The 22,311-nt window shown below is 39.7% G+C and overlaps 1 protein-coding gene across 1 annotated transcript in view; it reads right to left on the reverse strand.

Moving 5' to 3' along the window:
- Positions 1 to 488: 488 nt before the first annotated feature.
- Positions 489 to 22,311, reverse strand: part of slc9a5 (solute carrier family 9 member A5) — a 105,362-nt gene continuing 83,539 nt past the window's right edge. The window contains 10 exon segments of the mRNA XM_055154938.1: positions 489 to 1,292; positions 1,295 to 1,341; positions 2,932 to 3,054; positions 5,117 to 5,186; positions 6,972 to 7,121; positions 12,115 to 12,241; positions 13,984 to 14,075; positions 15,683 to 15,809; positions 17,503 to 17,573; positions 18,256 to 18,345. Coding sequence (XP_055010913.1) covers positions 738 to 1,292; positions 1,295 to 1,341; positions 2,932 to 3,054; positions 5,117 to 5,186; positions 6,972 to 7,121; positions 12,115 to 12,241; positions 13,984 to 14,075; positions 15,683 to 15,809; positions 17,503 to 17,573; positions 18,256 to 18,345 — 1,452 coding nt within the window. The 3' untranslated portion in view covers positions 489 to 737.

Genomic DNA, 22,311 nt, shown 5'->3' on the forward strand with positions numbered 1-22,311 from the left:
CCAAGGGATCAGTCTCAAATGTCGTCCATTTGTTGTTTCGTTTAATGCGGTAACACTTTATAATAACTACACCTTATTTAGCCTTAATAAAGCATGAACAAAGGCTTAATTAATAATGAACAAAGACTTAATTAATAATGATTCATGCTTAGTAACTACTTAATTACTACCTTAATTAGCACTTGCACTTAATTTGCCTGTGCTGTAAATAGTTACTCATAATTATTTCATACTTAATTACTCATGGACTAACCATTTGTGCATTTATTAATGATTAGTTAAGCTATGAGACAATATTTACTAATAATACAATGCGATGATCATTCAGGCAGCTGTTATTTGTTAGTTAAGTCTTTTTGAGAGCTTTTCTAAAGTGAAGACGAATTATGTTTTATTAAGCATTTACTAAGCGTGAATCATTATTAATTAAATCTTTGTTCATTATTAATTAAGTCTTTGTTCATGCTTTATTAAGGCTAAGGAAGGTGTAGTTATTATAAAGTGTTACCAATGCTTCTTATAATCCGGTGTGCCTTACGTATGAAAATAAACGAGAGAATTCAACATTACTGATATTGCGCCTCATAGTCCGAAAAATACGGAATGTGAGGAATAACTTTGAACCACTGCAAACTGCTTAAAACACTGCTTATTTCTGTTTTTTACGTTTTTAAGACAGTAAAAATCAGGTACAGCGCCTTTAATCTTGTATCTTATCTGTATCGTATCCTAAACCTCTACAGTTGGGTTGGTCCTCTGCTGCGTGGCTCTGTGCTGCCAGGAGGGGGCGCCGACACGAGGCTGCGGAGGAACACTCGGGGGTGCTTCCTGCGTCCTTGCCCCGGGGCAGATCCTGGCGGAGGAGGAGGTGGAGCCATTGCTGACGACGACGACGTAGCTGTAGGCGGTTTTAACGTCGACATTAAAGGCTGTAACTCGTGCGAGCTCTCGTCTTCCTCTTCTTCTTTGGGGCTCTTCTCTGGAAACAAAAACGAACCTTGCACTAACTGCGTATTCGAGGTACTGAAAAAGCTGGAGCTACTGGAGGGGGTGTAGGAGGCAGGGCGGGAGGCTCCGATCCGGGAGAGGGCGCTGATCCTGGGGTGCACGGCGTCGGCGGCAGCAGCAGGGGGCGCCGGCGGGGAGGAGATGCTCTCGAGGGAGGAGATGCTCTGGTTCCAGGCTTGTTGGAGGTCCACAGGGATGATCTTGGTGGCCTCCACGGAGACGCAGGGCGGAGGGGACCCTATGCCGCCTTTCCAGGGAAGAGGGGTGTCCACGCTCGGGGGCGGGAGGGTGGGCTCGCCAGGGGACTGCTGGACACCTCTGTAGCTGCAGGGACTGAGGACAGAGACAGGAAGATGTTAGACTTAGACAAACATTATTAATCCATAAAGGAAAGTATTTGGACACAGTAGCTTTATACATTATGATAAAATAACAAAGAGCAAAAATATGTGGTAAGAAGAAAGTCAAAATAAGTCAACTGTTGTACCTGTCAAAAGTTTGGACACACAATTTTTTTCCCTTTCATTTTTACTCCTTTCTACATTTTAGATAAACATGGAAAACATCAAATATACGAAGCAAGAATTACCATATTTTTCGGACTATAAGGTGCACTTAAAATCCTTTAATTTTCTCAAAAATTGACAGTGCGCCTTTTCAGCTTTTCCAGGAAAGAGTCGAAGTAAAAGGCTGGAGACCAACTGGACGTCTTAAAGAAGATAAGTTTATTTACCATCAATAATACGGGCCCAGGGACTTGAAAAGTGAACATAGTGTGATTTCAAAAGTGAACATAGTGTGATCTTTGAGTCTTCGAGCCCCTTTTCTATGCTTCCAAAGAAGGAGATTTATAAAGCAAGTGTGAAGTTAGAAAGCAATATGCCACAATTTAGATAATGGTATGCTGGTGGAAGATAATGGTGTAAATACAGCTTTTGTTAGCCAATGTTAAACTGAGATGTACGTGGAAGATAAATTACTTAAATTTTCTTACACATTTTATAATCCAGTGCGCCTTTTGTATTAATTCTGGTTGTGCTTACTGACCTCGAACCTTTTATGTGGTACACGGCGCTCAAAAATCTGTCTAAATGTTTTAGTACGACTTTGGTAAACTACGAAGCCGCACCACTTGATGGATTGTCGGAGAATTACGGCTACTGTAGTCAAGAGCCTTGTGGAGTCTGACAGAAACTGACCGCATCAGCGCACAAGGAGCAAGCGTTTTTTTCAGCGCTTATAGTTTATGCAAATTAGCCATGTGGTTTTATGTTTCATTTCTGTAAAACGTAAACAAATGTGCGCAAAGCTGCATTAAACACATTATTACTCAATGTTTATTTGAGTCCTCCTCGTAGGAAATCAAAAAAACAAACTTAAATTCTCCACCCACATTCACATTCATAATCCACATTCACCAAGACAGGGAGGCACCGCCGGGCGAATTACGCCACGATCTGCCAATGAATCGTGGACGCCTGGACTAAGGATCAGTCTCAGGTGTCGTTCGTTTGTTTCGCTTAATATGCCTTATAATCCGGTGCACCTTATGTATGAAAAAAAATGAGAGAATTCAACATTATTGATATTGCGCCTTATAATCCGGTGCGCTTTATAGTCCGAAAAATATGGTATATAGCAAAGGAAAAAAATAACAATAATAAACTAAAACTAAATACTTTTTTGATTTTATATTCTAATCCTCACATTAACCACACTTTGCTTCAACAGTGCTGCAAACACTTGGTCTTCTCTCAGTAATCTTCTTGACGAAGTTTCCTGAAATGGTTTTCACTTCACAGATGTGCCACGCCAGAGTCAAAAAATGTCAAACGTGTAAACCAGGATTCAAAGCAAAGGGTGTCTAACAAAGGGAGTTTATTTTTTGTTTTGTTACACTTATAAACAATTATAAATCCTGACCTGATTTGGGTCTTGGTTTCGGGGTCTCGACTTTTCGTGCCACAAACGTGATTCCCTCGTCCTCCTCTTTCTCCGAGGGTTCTCCTTTATCGTCTTCAGAGTCCACAGGCACCAGCACCGGCTCTGTCACACACAAACACACACACAAACACACGCACACACAAACACACACACACAAACACACATATCACAAGGTTAATATGTGTGTATGCATCTGATATCAAACACATGAAACAAACACAGAGTTCACAGAAACCAGCACCGGCTTGACAAGACACATTTGATTGTAACACATTTGATTCTTTGATGAACAGAATAATTAAACTTTTGTATTTGAATATAAATTAAATGCACAAATTATACAGTTTTTACAACAAACTGTATGTTTCTGCCAAATAAAGATTTTTTTTTAATGTAAAGTAGAATACCATAGATGAGTACATAGCTCTGGATTCATACTGGATTACTAATATTCTTAGTCCTGTTTTTTTTTTTTTTTTTTTTGCCTGAGATCCAGAATAGACACTTCTGAAATGCTTAATTTGAGTCTGGTTGCTGGTGAATCTTGCAGAGTTCAGATGAGCTTGATTGATAGATGGATTAACCCAGGGGTGTCAAACTCATTTTGGTCCGGGGACCGTATCCAACCTACTTTGATCCCAAAGGGGCCGGGAAAAAAAAAAAAAAAAGCCATATATACCCCAAAAATAGAAATAAGTTCAAATATTTGTGCAGAGAAATGCAAATCTATTACAGAAATCTTTTTTAATTGATAAACTCTTTCTTTTACAAAATATTATAATATTATGAACAACCTGAAACTTTAAGAAAAATGCAATTTCAACACAATGTTTTAACATGAACTTGTATGTAAATAGGAATAAGTCAATTTTTCTTGGAAAATCCTGCACTCGGCTCCACTTTTCTAATTTTTGAGATTTTGCTGATGAGGGTGTCACGGTCAACAGTCAAAACGATCGTCCTTTAACCCTCTCCAGGCAGGTGTTGCAGATTTGCAACAGCTAAATTCCAAGTACCTACTTACTCCACATCTATATTATATGAGCCTTTTTTTACTCAGGAGCCTTTTCTCCCATCCATGCTGATAAACGTGGACGATGCAGACTGTGCAAGAATGACTACACACAAAAGGCCTGCCAGAAGTGCAAAATACTTTTTTTGTTTACAAAGGATAAAAAAGTCAGAATTGTATATTACTACCCCATATTATAATTTTCCCCAAATATCAGATTTTTCCTGATATTAAAAATTAATTTGAGCCTGAGAGGGTTAAGAGCGTTTGGAAAGAGACAAGTCTTCATTTGTGCTGCTCTGGTGGGAGGGGCCACGTACAAAGACACTAGAGACACTGCTCTGCTAAGCACCGCAGAAAATTACCAATATTTTAATAGAAACTATAATTAAAATATTTTAGTAGAAAATCAGCCGAGAGCCAGATGAAAGGTCTTGGAGGGCCGGATCCGGCCCCCGGGCCGTATGTTTGACGCCCCTTGATTAACCAATCAGGGACACACATGGTCAATCCATATCAAAACAAACCTGGCTGCTCAATGAACGAAGCACTAAACTCTGTTCATCTGAGGTTAGATAAATTAAAATTAGTTTGTCAGTGATAGAATAAACCTGAATAAATCTGATTGGACAATCATGTTTGACCCAAGTATGAGATGCAACAGAGGGAGTTGATATCCCTCTGTCCTCATGTAGTGGTAGTTTTCAAGTTAACACTTCCTTTTACCTTTTATGGAATAGAAACGGGCAATTCCAGGGCTGGTATTATCGAAATTATTCTAGAGAAAGTGTATGGAGTTTAAAACCACAGTGGAGCACTTCCTGTATTATCACATGACATCACAAGGTGGAACAGAGTGTTTCCAGTTTGAGAGAAGAACACAACCTAAATACACTGAGTCTGTGTGTTAAACGTGTTTGAATGATTAGAAGATATTGTAATACGGCCCTTCAAATCTAGAATTAGTTTCCAGTTTTTCCGGGTTTAGTCTGAGAAACAATTAAAACTCCAAACTACAGAATTACATGAAAAATCTCGTCCAAATCACAGCCTCAGTAATATTACATTTGTCCTGGATCCTGCCCATGACGTGATCCTCTTCTCCCTGTAATCCTGTGTACTGACTCTCTCTTACCCCTGTGTTTGAGTTACCTTTGTCGTGCCAGCTGACGTTGCGTCTGGGTTTCTCTGAGCTCTCCTCCTTCGCATCGGATCCACGTCGCTGTGAACGAGAAGCATAAATAAACTCTGAGCGTGCAGACATAACAGGAACAAAATCAGGCTTTAATTGGCAAAGCTTTACATCGCCAATAGCAACCAGAGGAGATAGAGTTTCTGCAGTGAGAGGTCAGAAAAACACGGTGTCAGTTTGCTTCCAGGCTTCCTGCTTTACTGGGAATGTTCCAGAGAAAGGCATTAAACTCATCTGTCTACAGGGGAGCGAGCAAGTGATCAGAATATGGTGGAGATAAGTCTGCACAACACATCAGAGTTACCAACTGAGCTGATCACATGTACAAACTATGGCACTTTTTCATGCCTAGTAAAACAGTGGCTCCTCTCAAACCAAACCTGCGCCCATAATGTGACTGATGAGAGTCTGGAGAGAGTGTGATTTTTCTGGAGTGAATGAATTGAATGATGCTTTTGATAAGGATGATGTTTTTAAGATGCGGAGAGAACTGGGTGTGAATGATGTTACAGAATTGTTATGATGCGCTGGGCATTATAAAGAATTTCTCTTTATATGTTTGATTTTATGAACTATAACATCAACCTGCCCTGGGACGACAGGTGGAAATTAGCTCTGGGGTTAAACCTTGTTAATGTATATTGTGCACTGTCCCTGTCTCATGAAATAAATACACTAAACTAATCAGTATCTCAATATTGACAAGGGCAATGATCCATATCACAAAAGAATAACGAGGAATGAATTTAAACATGAAGCAGCACCGTGTAGATGACCACCTGATGACATCATGATGTGTTATGGGGACAAAATATGCAGAATTACTCAAACATCTCTCTGTGTATGTTTTTAAGAGTAAACTTTGTTAATTATACAAAATATATGTTTTTAACCATTTGAAGTAATCAACAGAATTTGGAAATCTATTAATATCTATATATACTGATATAGTTCTCAACACATTTTGTTAAGGTGTAGAACTGTGAACACCTTATAAACCTCATCACTCCACAGGAGGACATGACCTTTGACCTTTCCTCACCTCCACTTTGTCCACTTGACTTTGACCAACAGGTCTGCTCTGGAGTCTGTCCTCAACCAACAATTATCTGACTTTTCAAAGTAAAACCAAAGTAAAGTATTTGAATCAGAATCAGAATTGCAATTCCTCTAAATGTTTGATTTTATGAAAGACAACTTCAGGCTGCCCCGAGTCTACAGTGTTGTAATCTGATACAATGCTTCTCATGTGCTTCATGTTGTACTGTCCCTGTTTCATTAAATAACTGAACTAAACCAAAGCAGAACACGGTGGTGTGGGGCGACTCTGGGTCTATTGACTCAAGGAAATGATCACAACATAACTGTGCTCTGCTGCCCTCTGCTGGTCGTATGGCACGTTTCTAAATAGAACCAGGGAAGAAATGTTGAAAACCATTAAAAAATGTTTCAGTTGTGAAAACCCAATATATACAGAGTTGAGATTGATTTTAAAACTCTGTCCCTTTAAGAACACAAGTGTTTGGTTTGTGAACATCACCTTACACACATCTGTTCACTAAAGGTCATGCACTTTGACCTTTCATGATCTGTGAACCTTCTCCACTTAACTTAAAGCCTTGTTTTTCAAAACGCTGAAGCAAAAATGACAAAAAGCTTCTCTGTCAGAAAAGGACCACACAAAGAGAATGAGATTGTGAATAATTAGGATGGTCTGAATGCGTAAGGTAAGTGAGGAATAACTTTGGACCACTACAAACTTTTCACGGTTTAAGAGAGTAAAAATCCAGCTCCTTTAACGTCTCTGGTCCGTACCTTCTTTATGCTGCGTTCCTTCTTGTGTCTCTTGTGTCTTGTGGACTTGGAGCTCTCCATTCGATATTTCATGTTTCTCTGGAAAACCTCTCGATCCTGACGCTCCTTCTCCCCCAGAGGCATGAAGTGACGGCTGTAGTGGGACTGGTACTGCACACAACGCACAAAATACAAATACTGTATTGCCTGGAATGTTTTACAGAATGGCATTAAACTTGCAATAACATCTCCATGGAAGTAGCAGCAAGTAGCGGTCTCCTGCACCAGTAAAGTTGCAATTACACGGTTTTCAGATCTGTGTCATAATTTTTTTCCTCATCACAAACAGACCCGGAGTTGTGTTTTGTTTCATTCACACATGTTTAACTCACAAATCCTGCAAATTTAGGTTAGTTTAGTTCTTCTCTCAAACTGAAAACACTCTATTCCACCTTGTGATGTCACGTGATAATACAGGACTTCATTAGAATCATCTGGATTATTTCAACCCTGGAATTTCCAATCTCTACTAAGCCAAAGGTAAGTAAGTAAGTCTTTATTTATATAGCGCTTTTCACAGACATATGTCACAAAGACACTTTACAGATCATTTTTCATAGATTCATTATTCTTTTTTCTCTATACCCGGTGGTGGTAAACTACTATTGTAGCTACAGCTGCCCTGGGGTAGACTGACGGAAGCGTGGCTGCCATGCCAATCGGCGCCATCGGATCCTCCAACCACCACCATCACTCACACACCACTTTCATACTAGGCAATGTGGGTGAAGTGTCTTGCCCAAGGACACAATGACTGGCGCCCCAGTCACAAAAAACGGACGTAAAAGGAGCTGTTAACCTGAACATTAGCAATTCATGTTTAAATAAGAACCTGTAACTCCAGACTTGTGTTATATTGTTTTGATTTGTATTGTTTTTTGTATGTTTTGAAATGGTTTCTTAAAATCAACAAAAACATCCATCCATTCATTTTCGTCCTCTTATCCGGGGCCGGGTCATGAGGGCACCAGTCTAAGCAGGGGCTCTCAGACTTCCTTCACCCCGAACTTTTCCTCCAGGTCCTCCAGGGGGACCCGAGGTGTTCCCAGGAATGCCCAGAGACATAGTCCCTCCAGCGTGTCCTGGGTCTTCTCCTGGGCCTCCTTCCCAGAACACCTCCCAGATGCCGGAGCAGCGGCTCTACTCCAAGCTCCTCCCGTGTGACTGAGCTCCTCACCTTATCTCTAACGGTGCGCACAGTCACCCTACGGAGGAAACTCATTTTGGCCGCTTGTATCTGTGATCTTGTCCAAAAAAAAAATGAAAACCGTGACATGACAAAGTGGAACAGAGCATTTTGAGCTTTGGAGATGTAAACAGGATTTCTTCAACATGTGTGAATGAAACAAAACATAGCTCCAGGTCTGTTTTTGAGGAGGTAATAACATTATAACAGGCCTTAAAAGAGTCAGTCTTGTGCAAAAAAGCTTGGGGACAGTGATCCACAAGCATTTTTGCACCACGGGCAGATGGTGGTTTATGTCTGACAATATTTCACAGACCAAAGCGTGAGGGAGCCAGGAGGAAGCGTGGTATGATTTAGTCCTGGTTAAATTCTGTTTTGGTTCTGGTTTAGTGTTGGTTTAGACCTGGTTTATTCCTGGTTTTAGACGTGGTTTATTCCTTGGTTTTACCTGGTTTAGTCCTGGTTTTAGACCTGGTTTTAGTCCTGGTTTTAGACCTGGTTTAGTCCTGGTTTTAGACCTGGTTTTTAGTTTAGTCCTGGTTTAGTGGTTTAGACTGGTTTAGACCTGGTTTTAGACCTGGTTTAGTCCTGGTTTTAGACCTGGTTTATGGTTTAGACCTGGTTTGTTTATTCTGGTTTATTCCTGGTTTTAGACCTGGTTTAGTTTATCCTGGTTTTAGACCTGGTTTTAGTCCTAGTTTAGACTGGTTTAGTCTGGTTTTAGACCTGTTTTGTTTAGTCCTGGTTTTAGACCTGGTTTTAGACCTGGTTTATTGATTTAGTCCTGGTTTTAGACCTGGTTTATTCCTGGTTTTAGACCTTTAGTCCTGGTTTTAGACCTGGTTTTAGACCTGGTTTAGTCCTAGTTTAGACCTGTTTTAGTCCTGGTTTTAGACCTGGTTTAGTCCTGGTTTTAGACCTGGTTTAGTCCTAGTTTAGACCTGGTTTAGTTGTGGTTTTAGACCTGGTTTAGACCTGGTTTTAGACCTGGTTTTAGACTTGATTTAGTCCTGGTTTAGACCTGGTTTAGTCCTAGTTTAGACCTGGTTTTAGACCTGGTTTTAGACTTGATTTAGTCCTGGTTTAGACCTGGTTTAATCCTGGTTTTAGAACTGGTTTTAGTTCTGGTTTAGAGACACGACCTGCGTGGGATTCGTGGCCTGGTATTGGTCCATGGCTCGGGGGTTGGGGACCCCTGATGGTTGTCAAAAAACAAAGAAACAAACAAAAAACTGATACTGAAACCGAGACTTGTGGAAATAAGATCTTGTGATGCTTTATAAAATAATATCTGAGACGGGACGGGGTGAATATGTGGAGAAAGTTGAGCTCTGAGACATGCACTTTGTACCCGTCAATTATTTCTGAAATAAAACTGTCCAAACCTAAATGGACCATTGCAAGCTGAAATATTTTTGAATCATACTGTGAGAAAATTGAAAATAAGAAACCCAAATTCTCACTGGAGTAACATAATTCTCTTCTGTGTTTTTAGCAAAGCAGTAAAGTCACAAATATATCTTTTACACATGAGAACAGAAACCTGACTGTGCATTTTAAAACAGATTTAAAGTACATTTAAAGTACTTTCTGGACCATTGAAAGTTTCCCAAAATAAAGCTATTTCCAACAACGAGGCCTTAAACACAAAAGAGCAGTGTGAAGGTAAAATGTCCTGGAGTCTGAAAACATCTAAACTTACGGAAAAGTTAAAAAGAGACAAACATCTGACCACACGGATCCAGCGGTGAAACTAAAACGGTGAGATGGATTTGAAGGAAGCCAGGAGTTATAACTGGCCAGAGTAAACCAGGACTGAACCAGGACTAAACCAGGACTGAACCAGGACTAAACCAGGACTGAACCAGGACTGAACCAGGACTAAACCAGGACTGAATCAGGACTGAACCAGGACTGAACCAGGACTAAACCAGGACTGAATCGGGACTGAACCAGGACTGAACAGGACTAAACCAGGACTGAGGACTGAACCAGGACTGAACCAGGACTGAACCAGGACTGAACAGGACTGAACCAGGACTAAACCAGGACTGAATCAGGACTGAACCAGGACTGAACCAGGACTAAACCAGGACTGAATCAGGACTGAACCAGGACTGAACCAGGACTGAACCAGGACTAAACCAGGACTGAATCGGGACTGAACCAGGACTGAACCAGGACTAAACCAGGACTGAATCGGGACTGAACCAGGACTGAACCAGGACTGAACCAGGACTGAATCAGGACTGAACCAGGACTGAACCAGGACTGAACAGGACTGAACCAGGACTGAACCAGGACTAAACCAGGACTGAATCAGGACTGAACCAGGACTGAACCAGGACTAAACCAGGACTCAGGACTGAACCAGGACTGAACCAGGACTAAACCAGGACTGAACCAGGACTGAACCAGGACTGAACAGGACTAAACCAGGACTGAATCGAACCAGGACTGAACCAGGACTGAACCAGGACTAAACCAGGACTGAATCAGGACTGAACCAGGACTGAACCAGGACTGAACCAGGACTGAACCAGGACTGAACCAGGACTAAACCAGGACTGAATCAGGACTGAATCAGGACTGAACCAGGACTGAACCAGGACTGAACCAGGACTGAATCAGGACTGAACCAGGACTGAACCAGGACTAGATCAGGTCTATATTTACAGTAGTACTGTAATCACTCGTCTGCCTGGTTTGTGCAGGTTTCTAGCCAGGACTAAACCAGTACTTAACCAGGACTGAACCAGGACTAAACCAGGATTAAACCAACACTTTACCAGGACTAAATCAGAACTAAACCAGGACTACAACTGGACTAAACCAGGACTTAACCAAGACTGAACCACAACTGAACCAGGACTAAACCAGGATTAAACCAACACTGTACCAGGACTAAATCAGAACTAAACCAGGACTACAACTGGACTAAACCAGGACTTAACCAAGACTGAACCACAACTGAACCAGGACTAAACCAGGGCTAAATGAGAACAAACTAGGACTAAACCTGGACTGAACCAGGATTAAACCGGGACTGAATAAGGGCTAAACTAGGATTGAACTAAGACTGAACTAGGACTGAATTAGGACTTAACCAGGACTGAACCAGGACTGAACCAGGACTAAACAAGGACTACACCAAGACTAAACCAGCACTGTACCAGGACTAAGCCAGGACTAAACCAGGACTGAACTTGGACTAAACCAGGACTAAACCAGGACTGAATCAGGATTGAATCAGGACTAAAGAAGGATTAAACCAGGACTAAAGCAGGACTAAAGAAGTATTAAACCAGGACTAAACCAGGACTGAACTCGGACTAAACCAGGACTAAACCAGGACTAAAGAAGGATTAAACCAGGACTAAACCAGGACTAAAGAAGGATTAAACCAGGACTAAACCAGGACTGTACCAGGACTAAGCCAGGACTAAACCAGGACTGAACTTGGACTAAACCAGGACTAAACCAGGACTGAATCAGGATTGAATCAGGACTAAAGAAGGATTAAACCAGGACTAAAGCAGGACTAAAGAAGTATTAAACCAGGACTAAACCAGGACTGAACTCGGACTAAACCAGGACTAAAGAAGGATTAAACCAGGACTAAACCAGGACTACCAGACTAACCAGGACTAACCAGGACTAACAGGATTCAGGACTAACCAGGAAGGACTAAACCAGGACTAAACCAGGACTGAACTAAACCAGGACTAAAAGGATGAAGGATTAAACCAGGACTAAAGCAGGACTAAAGAAGTATTAAACCAGGACTAAACCAGGAACTCGGACTAAACCAGGACTAAACCAGGACTAAAGAAGGATTAAACCAGGACTAAACCAGGACTGTACCAGGACTGAACCAGGACTAAACCAGGACTTTATAAATAGGAGTACAGTATTCACCCGTCTGCGTGGTTTGTACAGGTTTCCGGCTAGAACGTGGTGAGTTTCTGTGTCCTCCTCCACTTTGGCTCCGGGGACGTTATCGATCACCTGCAGGTCCAGACACACACCGCTGCCGTTCTCTCGTCTGAAAAAAAAAACACAACTGTTTCGTTACATATTTATTTATCATTTTACTTTTAAAATACAGTTCCACAAATAAAACACAACCTTGCAACTTTTCTGGTGGAGGGTCCTTCACACTGTTGGGCAAGTTACTTTAAAACTATAATGTGTTATTTACGAGTTGTTACTGTCATTTCAAAATAATTTGTTAAATTATAATATTACTGTGTTTAAATATAAGACATTACACGACTGTTGCAGCACTTTAAGTTACTCTCAATGAAATAACTGTCGCTGATCGTCAAATAACAATCAGCGAGTGAAGATGCTGAACTTCTGCACCATATATGGACTGAATCAGGACTGAACCAGGGCTGAACCAGGACTAATCTTGGACTAGGACCTGGAATCTAGAAGGCAAGGCAAGGCAAGTTTATTTGTATAGCACAATTCGTACACAAAGTAATTCAAAGTGCTTTACAGAATAAGAAATACATTAAAATCATAATAAAAACAAATCAAAACATAAATAATCATGAAGATTAAAATTAAAAAAGAGAGACATAAATTGGAGAGAAGAGTGCGGAATGAAAACCTTTCAGTTATAATGCACAGTTAAACAGAAATGTTTTGAACCTGGATTTAAACAGCGTCACAGAAGAGTCTGTCTCACATGTTCAGACTGTTCCAGGTTTTAGCTGCATGAACCTGAAACTCTGACTCCCCTTGTTTAGTCGTGACTCTGGGCACCAGCAGGAGGCCGGTCCCTGAGCTCCTCAGAGTGTGAGATGGTTCATATGACATGATGATGGACTTTGGTGCTCGGCCATGGAGACACTTGTACAAGCAGAGCTGTTTTAAAGTCTATTCTCTGAGGCACAGGAGCCAGTGCAGAGACCTGAGCACCAGGACTTATGTGCTCGTACTTCCTAGTTCGAGTAAGGACCCGAGCTGCAGCGTTCTGGATGTTCTGGATGTTCTGGATGTTCTGGATGTTCTGCAGCGTCTCACAGCTCGTTTGGAGAGACCAGTGAGCAGAACATTACAGTATCTAATCTACTGGAGACAAACGCATGGATAAGTTTCTCCAAGTCTGATTTAGACAGTAAACCTTTGATTTTTGCTATGTTTTTTAGATGGTAAAAGGCTGCAGATGTTATTGATTTTATGTGACTGTTAAAGTTCAAGTCTGAGTCTGAGAACTGCCCCTGAGAGAACCTCGAGCCCGTGGACCAGGATTTCCACAAAGCGCGATCGGGCGTCAGCTGCGATTAGCCTTGTGGAGCTTCTGTGTTGGTCCTTTTGCCCGTGGTCACCTGACGGTCCACGTGGGCGCACCTCCGGGTCCGTACCGACATTCAGAACCGTAACGATGGCGTTTCACCGCTGCTGATATCGCAATGATTTTAGTGAATTTGTATGAAGAAAAACAAAAAACCCACCACTTCAGTCCAGGTTAAAAAAGCATTGTAACGCGCGTTACTGACATTTGAACTGAGTAAAATATTAATTTTTTTTTCCCTGTGATGCCACATTACTGCGTTATGTCAAAAAGCAACGCGTTACAGTAATTAATTACTTTTATAACGCGTATAACACATTTAATATCATAAAATTCCTTGTTTAAAAATGTTTGATCTTGTGGCATGAAACCTTTGTTTTAGTGGACGTTCTTATTGTCATCATTTTAATAATAATATGCAAACCTAAAGAGTACAGCATATACTTCAAAAGTAGATGAACTACTATAATTATTTTACTTACAGGTAGTTGGTGACGTTGGTGAACTCTGGGAATGAGGCTCTGGAGGCCATCGAGGGGAGAGAGAGACGAGCTGACGTCAAAACATTACCACCCTAAAAAAAACAAACAAAACAACATGAAAATAATTTAATATGACATAATATTTCTACACTTTTACTTTAACCTATGTATAATTTCACACTTGAGAACATCTTTAAATTACTTGTATGAATTCACTTTTTATAGGCATGTACTGCGTATTTACTCCCCAGTACTACACTGCAAAAAGTTATATAAGTTTAGAATATTTCACTTTATTTGAGTAGATTCAGTTCAGTTACTTACCGAAGGAATAAGTGTTTTTTCTTAAGTCAAGCAACACAAGATTTAGTTTCTCATTTTTAGTGCAATGAGTTGTTGTTTTGTGTAGCAAAAGATGTATTTTCATATTTTAAGTACCGTATTTTTCGGACTATAAGTCACACTTTTTTCATGGTTTGGGTGTTTCCTGCGACTTATATAATCAAATTTTCACACTGACGGCGCTCTAGTCTTGTGTGTCAGTATCTGCTGCTCCTGTTACGCCTGTACCACTGTCACTTCACTCTACTGCACATGTCTCCTGCAGAAAGAGCCTCTGTCCTGCTGCAAGTAGTGAAATATTCAGCAGAAAAAAGTAATTAAGCAGCAGAAAGGAAGTATGGAGTGAGCGAGAAACTTGTGAGGGACTGGTGGAAAGCCAGAATGGAGAACACAACTTCACAGTAACCAGGAGGGTGCACCATGAAACTTTCCTGGAAGTCACTGAATGAATCGACAAAGCCTGAACTTCAGTGACACCGAAACCATCCTGTCGGGATTCTGAAAGGCCGGAATAATTCTAACTGGAACTGATGCTGAGTCTGACGACAACTACACAGAAGAGGAAGCGGCGCTCCGTTTACCTCCGGAGGTCACGGAGTTGCTCAGAAGTGACACCGAGGATGAAGAATTGAATGGATTTAGTGATTTGGAGTGAGATGGAGAGTTTGGTAAACTTGTTCTGTTCTGTTGTTTATGTTATATTTATCTGAAGAACTGTTCATATGTGACGTTAACAGTCTGTTGTTCTCTGTTTTATTGTTAATTACCTTAACTTGCCTTTGATGAAGTGTCAGTTCCTGGTCTCTGCTTTTATAAAATTAATTTCCCCCAAAAAGTGCAACTTATATATGTTCTTTTCTTCTTCATTACGCATCTTTTGGCTGGTGTGACTTAGAGTCCGGAGCAACTTATAGTCCGAAAAATACGGTACTTACAAAAAGGGAATATTAACTTTGGTTTTCTGATTTATAAAGAACAAAGCAATGAAACATGTCTGTAAAACATAAGACTAAAATTAAGCAATTATTAAGGTTTTGAAAGAAATATTGGGTTTACACGATTATAGATTATATTTAAAAAGAAAGTTGGTCCCTTTTTTGTTTTCAAGCTGTTTGTTTAAAAGCTGTAAGGACAAAGCAATGAAAATGAGACACAGACAAAACATCACATCCAGAGCGACTTAAAATATGGTACAAAAACTCTCGTTCCATTAGTAGATCATTTTACTTGTCGGTTGAAATTCACTCCACTCGAGATACGTTTTCTTTATTCAGTCTATTTTAACTTGGCTAGAGTTCACAGTGCAAATATTCTCTGTCCCTCCTCTGTACCAAATATATTTCTTGTGTGGATTTACCTGGTCTATGACACTGATGGCGTCTCGGATGTTGATTTTCTGGTAGGCCTCCCACAGCTCGCTCTTCCTGTACACAGACTTCCTCAGCAGAAGTTTACTCAGGTAGTTCTTATCAAACTGCTCCCACCTCAACGACACAAGGACACAGGTTCAGTACGAAGAACAGGTTTAAGGTCTAGACCTGGTTTAGACCTGGTTTAGGCCTGGTTTAGACCTGGTTTGGACCTGGTTTAGACCTGGTTTAGGACCTGGTTTAGACCTGGTTTAGACCTGGTTTAGACCTGGTTTGCCTGGTTTAGGCCTGGTTTACCTGGTTTTTGGACCTGGTTTAGACCTGGTTTAGACCTGGTTTGGACCTGGTTTAGACCTGGTTTAGACCTGGTTTGGACCTGGTTTGTTTAGACCTGGTTTAGACCTGGTTTTGGTTTAGACCTGGTTTGGACCTGGACCTGGTTTAGACCTGGTTTGGACCTGGTTTGGACCTGGTTTAGACCTGGTTTAGACCTGGTTTGGACCTGGTTTAGACCTGGTTTGGACCTGGTTTACCTGGTTTGGACCTGGTTTGGACCTGGTTTGGACCTGGTTTGGACCTGGTTTGGACCTGGTTTGGACCTGGTTTTAGACCTGGTTTAGACCTGGTTTGGACCTGGTTTAGACCTGGTTTGGACCTGGTTTAGACCTGTTTAGACCTGGTTTGGACCTGGTTTGGACCTGGTTTAGACCTGGTTTGGACCTGGTTTAGACCTGGTTTGGACCTGGTTTAGACCTGGTTTTGGACCTGGTTTAGACCTGGTTTTGGGACCTGGTTGACCTGGTTTAGACCTGGTTTTGGACCTGGTTTGGACCTGGTTTAGACCTGGTTTAGACCTGGTTTTGGTTTAGACCTGGTTTAGACCTGGTTTAGACCTGGTTTAGACCTGGTTTAGACCTGGTTTAGACCTGGTTTAGACCTGGTTTAGACCTGGTTTAGACCTGGTTTAGACCTGGTTTGGACCTGGTTTAGACCTGGTTTAGACCTGGTTTAGACCTGGTTTAGACCTGGTTTAGACCTGGTTTAGACCTGGTTTAGACCGGTCTTAGACTTAAATTTAGACTGCAATGAATGAAATGAATGACTGTGACTAATTGAGTATTGAAAGTGCATTGAGTATCTTTTCTTGTGAAGCGTCCATCAAATACTTTTCTCCATGGAGATGTTTCACAGTATGGCATTAAACCTTTCAATTATCATGGAAACCAAACCAGACCAAGTTACGAGTCAGATCTGTGGAGAGGCGACACCGCTCACAGTCAGAATACCTGTTTTTCTTGGTATTTTTGAGCTATAAAACCACACGTAATTAAATAAATGTAAAGTAGAGCTGTTTAACGTCATACTGTGGAACATTACACAGCAATGACATCTCCATAGAAACGATAAGGTGACGGACCCTCCATCAGAAAAGTTACACAATGCACCTTTAAAGTAAATGTATTTTGTTAATCGTAACTGTTATCTGGACAAAACAAAATCAAAAACAGATGAAAAAAAAAAAGTTTTATCCCAAATATTGTGGCATTATTTAAATTCCAAGATTTAATATAATATTTGGGATTTTCATTTTTAAATATTAAAGCTTTCATTCACCACATTTCAAAGTTTTTTTTAAAGATCTCAGTGCAAAATAGAAATAATCGCTGAAGAGACAACTACTAAAATAAACTCCAACTTCCTTCAATATTCTACAAAACATTTGTTAGAGCTCCATCTAGTGGCTATTCATCTCTCCTGCAGTTATAATTTATTTAAATATTTTGAGTTTTTGTCCTTCAGTACTGACTTGTCTCTCCAGTGGTGATATCCCTGTAGTCCAGCGATGTCCTCCACGGCGGTCAGGATGTGGTCAAACGCCTGAAGACAGAATATGGACACTTGTATTTAATATTAAAGTTTATGATTTAATGTGATGAAATGTAATAATCATCATTAAAGACATAAACACTTTTAAAGTCTTTAGTTTTTTGCATAAATACATACAAATTATGTAAACAAATTATTCTGAACATACAGACAAGAAAACAGATACACAATATACACAGACTGATCATTTGAGTTCTTAAAAAACTGATAACATGTATAGTATATATATATATATATATATATATATATATATATATATATATATATATATATATATATATATATGAGCACTGTTGGGCAAGCTTACTTTAAAAGTGTAATGTGTTTATTTATGACTTGTTACTGACATTTCAGAGTAATTTGTTACATTATAATATTACCGTGTTTAAAATGTAAGACTTTACACGACTATTGCAGCACTTTAAGTTATTCTCACCAAAATAACTGTGAAGATGCTGAACTTTTGTACCGTATATGGACTAAACCAGGACTAACCAGGACTAAAACAGAACTGAACCAGGACTAAACCAGGACTAATCTTGGACTAGAACCTTGGCGTGATTGGGTGTCAGCTACGGTTAGCCCCATGGAGTGCAAGATATGGTCATTAATCTGCAATGTCCATAACAAATAATTAAACTAAATAGAATAAAATGTAAAAACAGTCTCTCACTCTCTCGTGGATCTCTTCGTTGATGGTTGGTTTTCGGCTTGTGGATCGCGGAACTTTGAGCCACTTCACCAAAGGTTTGATTGTCAGACCCTGAAAAACACCAAAAATATATAATATATAATTAGTTTATTTGGTGCAATAAGTTGTTATTATTATCCATCCTCACAGTTCATGTTTGTGCGTCAAAAAATATCCACTTGTCAGGATAACTACTATGTTGATGTATTGTTCAATATATGGAAGCTCAAGCTATATTTTATGATAAATATTTATATCAATATTTTTGATCAGTAGTTTTCATGTGTACTTTTTCTTTGCATTACTATATAGAGCAGGGGTGTCAAACATAAGGCCCTGGGGCCAGATCCGGCCCTCCAAGACCTTTAATCTGGCCCTCGGCTGATTTTCTACTAAAATATGTTAATTATATTTTCTATTAAAATATTGATAATTTTCTGTGGTGTTTATCACAGCAGCGTCTCTGTACGTGGCCCCTCCCACCAGAGCAGCACAAATGAAGACTTGTCTCTTTCCAAACGCTCTTAAAGGACGATCGTTTTGACTGTTGACCGTGACACCCTCATCAGAAAAATGTCCAAATGAGAAAAGTGGAGCTGAGTGCAGGATTTTCCAAGAAAAATTTACTTATTCCTATTTACATACAAATTCATGTTAAAACATTGTGTTGAAATTGCATTTTTTTTTAAGTTTCAGGTTGTTCATAATATTATAATATTTTGTAAAAGAAAGAGTTCATCAATTAAAAAAGATTTCTGTAATAGATTTGCATTTCTCTGCACAAATATTTGAATTTATTGTTATTTTTAGGGTTATATATGCCATGAGTTTTTTGATCCGGCCCTTTTGGGATCAAAATAGTTTGGATACGGCCCCCGGACCAAAATGAGTTTGACACCCCTGATGTAGAGGGTTGAATTTATAACTTCTATGACTTCGTTTAGATGCAAACTAAACACTAAACTAAGTACTAAAGTGTTTCTTACTGCTAATTATCTACTGAAGTTCATGTTTTTAGTTTTTAGTTTTAACAAAAATCTTACTTTTTTTTATTGTAATTGTTCATCATGAACTTAGAGGTTCTTAGACAAGCAGAAGTTGAAGTTTTCTCTTGCTTTCCTTTCCAGTCTGTTATTTTATGTGTTGTAGTTTGCGGTTGGTCGATTCTTGTCACAATTTGATTCTAATTAGATTTTTGTTAGGCCTTAAACTTAAAAAACTTGCTAAATAAACTTAAAATAATTAATAAAATAACACTATTAGCCTAGTGCTTTAATGTAGTCTACTAGTTCATGTGATGAGTCTAAAATTTATTGTATTGTCCTAATGTTTTTGGCTACAGCTCTGAATTTTTTATCATTGGAAAAAAAAAAAAAAAAAGTGTGAGATTAGATGTTGTTGCTTATTCAAACCACTAGGGGGAGTTATTGGACAATAGTTAATTTGAACAGACTCTCAATCGATATTCTAACAAATTAACAATATTCTATCTCACATACAAACGTTTAATGCCACACCACTTAAGTCAGATTAAAGCTGCACTATGTAACTTTTTGGTTGGGGGGTCCATCACCTGCTTGTTTCTATGGAGATGTCATTGCTCTGCCTGGAATGTTCCACAGTGTGACATTAAACAGCTCTACCTTACATTTATGCTTAAGCAGAATTAAACCAGGACTAAACCAGGACTAAATCAGAACTAAACCAGAAGTAAATCAGGACTAAACCAGAACTAAACAAGAACTGAACCAGGATTAAATCAAGACTGAACCAGAGCTAAACCAGAGCTAAACCAGAACTAAACCAGAACTAAACCAGGTCTAAACCAGAACTAAATGAGAACTGAAACAGGACTAAACCAGAAGTAAATCAGGACTAAACCAGAACTAAACAAGAACTGAACCAGGATTAAATCAAGACTGAACCAGAGCTAAACCAGAGCTAAACCAGAACTAAACCAGGTCTAAACCAGAACTAAATGAGAACTGAAACAGGACTAAACCAGGGCTAAACCAGAACTAAATCAGAACTAATTTGGCATTCTGACTGTGAGCAGGATCGCCTCTCCACAGATCTGACCTGGGACTTGGTCTGGTTTGGTCTCCATGACGACAGAAAACCATATTGTGACACAGAAAAGCTTTTGACGAACCCCACAGCAGAAAAGCGACACAACGCACCTTTTAGAAATAATCAGTAAAATAAAAATAAATAAAAATAATATAACATAAAAAAACAAAAACAAAAAAAACCAAATGCTCAGTAAGAGAAAAACAAAAACAAAAACAAACAAATTCATTATGTGAAGAGTTTAAACGTGATTTTGAGACATTAAAGACACACTGGTGCAGCCTGAGATACTTTGAGGCAATAATGTCCATAAACCTTTATCTCTGAGCCATAAACACACAGAGAATATTAAACGTGCTCCAATCAGAAACACGACAATAAAAGCGAGCAGCAGCAGCAGCAGGAGCAGGACCGCACCTGCCGCTGTCTGTTTATGAACGAGTGTGAGAGTCACTAAGACCTGAGGTAAACCAGGACTATCTGTTTATGAACGAGTGTGAGAGTCACTAAGACCTGAGGTAAACCAGGAAAAACACTGAATATAATATTTATGTGTGGAATCAAGGGTCCTCATACAGCTAACAAAATCAAGACTAAACCAGGACTAAACCAGGACTAAACCAAGACTAAACCAGGACTAAACCAGAACTAAACCAGAAACCAGGATAAACCAAGACTAAACCAAGACTAAAACCAGGACTAAACCAGGACTAAACCAAGACTAAACCAGGACTAAACCAGGACTAAACCAAACTAAACAGGACTAAACCAGGACTAAAACCAGACTAAACCAGGACTAAACCAGACTAAACCAGGACTAAACCAGGATTAAACCAGACTAAACCAAGACTAAACAGGACTAAACCAGACTAAACCAGGACTAAACCAGGACTAAACCAGGACTAAACAAGACTAAACCAGGACTAAACCAGGACTAAACCAGGACTAAACCAAGACTAAACCAGGACTAAACCAGGACTAAACCAGGACTAAACAAGACTAAACCAGGACTAAACCAGGATTAAACCAAGACTAAACCAGGACTAAACCAGACTAAACCAAGACTAAACCAAGACTAAACCAGGACTAAACCAAGGACTAAACCAGGACTAAACCAAGACTAAACCAAGACTAAACCAGGATTAAACCAGGACTAAACCAGGACTAAATCAGGACTAGACCAGGACTAAACCAGGACTAAACCAAGACTAAACCAGACTAAACCAGGACTAAACCAAGACTAAACCAGGACTAAACAAAGACTAAACCAAGACTAAACCAGGACTAAACCAGGATTAAATAAGACTAAACAGAACTAAACCAGAACTAAACCAGGATTAAATCAAGACTAACCAGAACTAAACAGAACTAAACCAGAACTAAACCAGAACTAAACCAGGATTAAATCAAGACTAAACCAGAACTAAACCAAGACTAAACCAGGACTAAACCAGGACTAAACCAGAACTAAACCAGGATTAAATCAAGACTAAACCAAGACTAAACCAGGACTAAACCAAGGACTAAACCAGGATTAAACCAGGACTAAACCAAGGACTAAACCAGAACTAAACCAGAACTAAACCAGGACTAAACCAGGACTAAACCAGGACTAAACCAGACTAAACCAGGACTAAACCAAGACTAAACCAGGACTAAACCAGGATAAACCAGGACTAAACCAGGATTAAACCAGGACTAAACCAGGACTAAACCAAGACTTAAACCAGGACTAAACCAGGACTAAACCAGACTAAACCAGACTAAACCAGGACTAAACCAGACTAAACCAAGACTAAACAGGACTAAACCAAGACTAAACCAGACTAAACCAGAACTAACCAGGATTAAACCAGGACTAAATCAGGACTAGACCAGGATTAAACTAGGATTAAACCAGGACTAAACCAGGACTAAACCAGAACTAAACCAGGATTAAACCAGGACTAAATCAGGACTAAACTAGGA

Source organism: Boleophthalmus pectinirostris, unplaced genomic scaffold (genome assembly GCF_026225935.1).
Source record: "Boleophthalmus pectinirostris isolate CB_2022bp ecotype Guang Dong unplaced genomic scaffold, ASM2622593v1 HiC_scaffold_19, whole genome shotgun sequence".
Classification (NCBI taxonomy): Eukaryota; Metazoa; Chordata; class Actinopteri; order Gobiiformes; family Gobiidae; genus Boleophthalmus; species Boleophthalmus pectinirostris.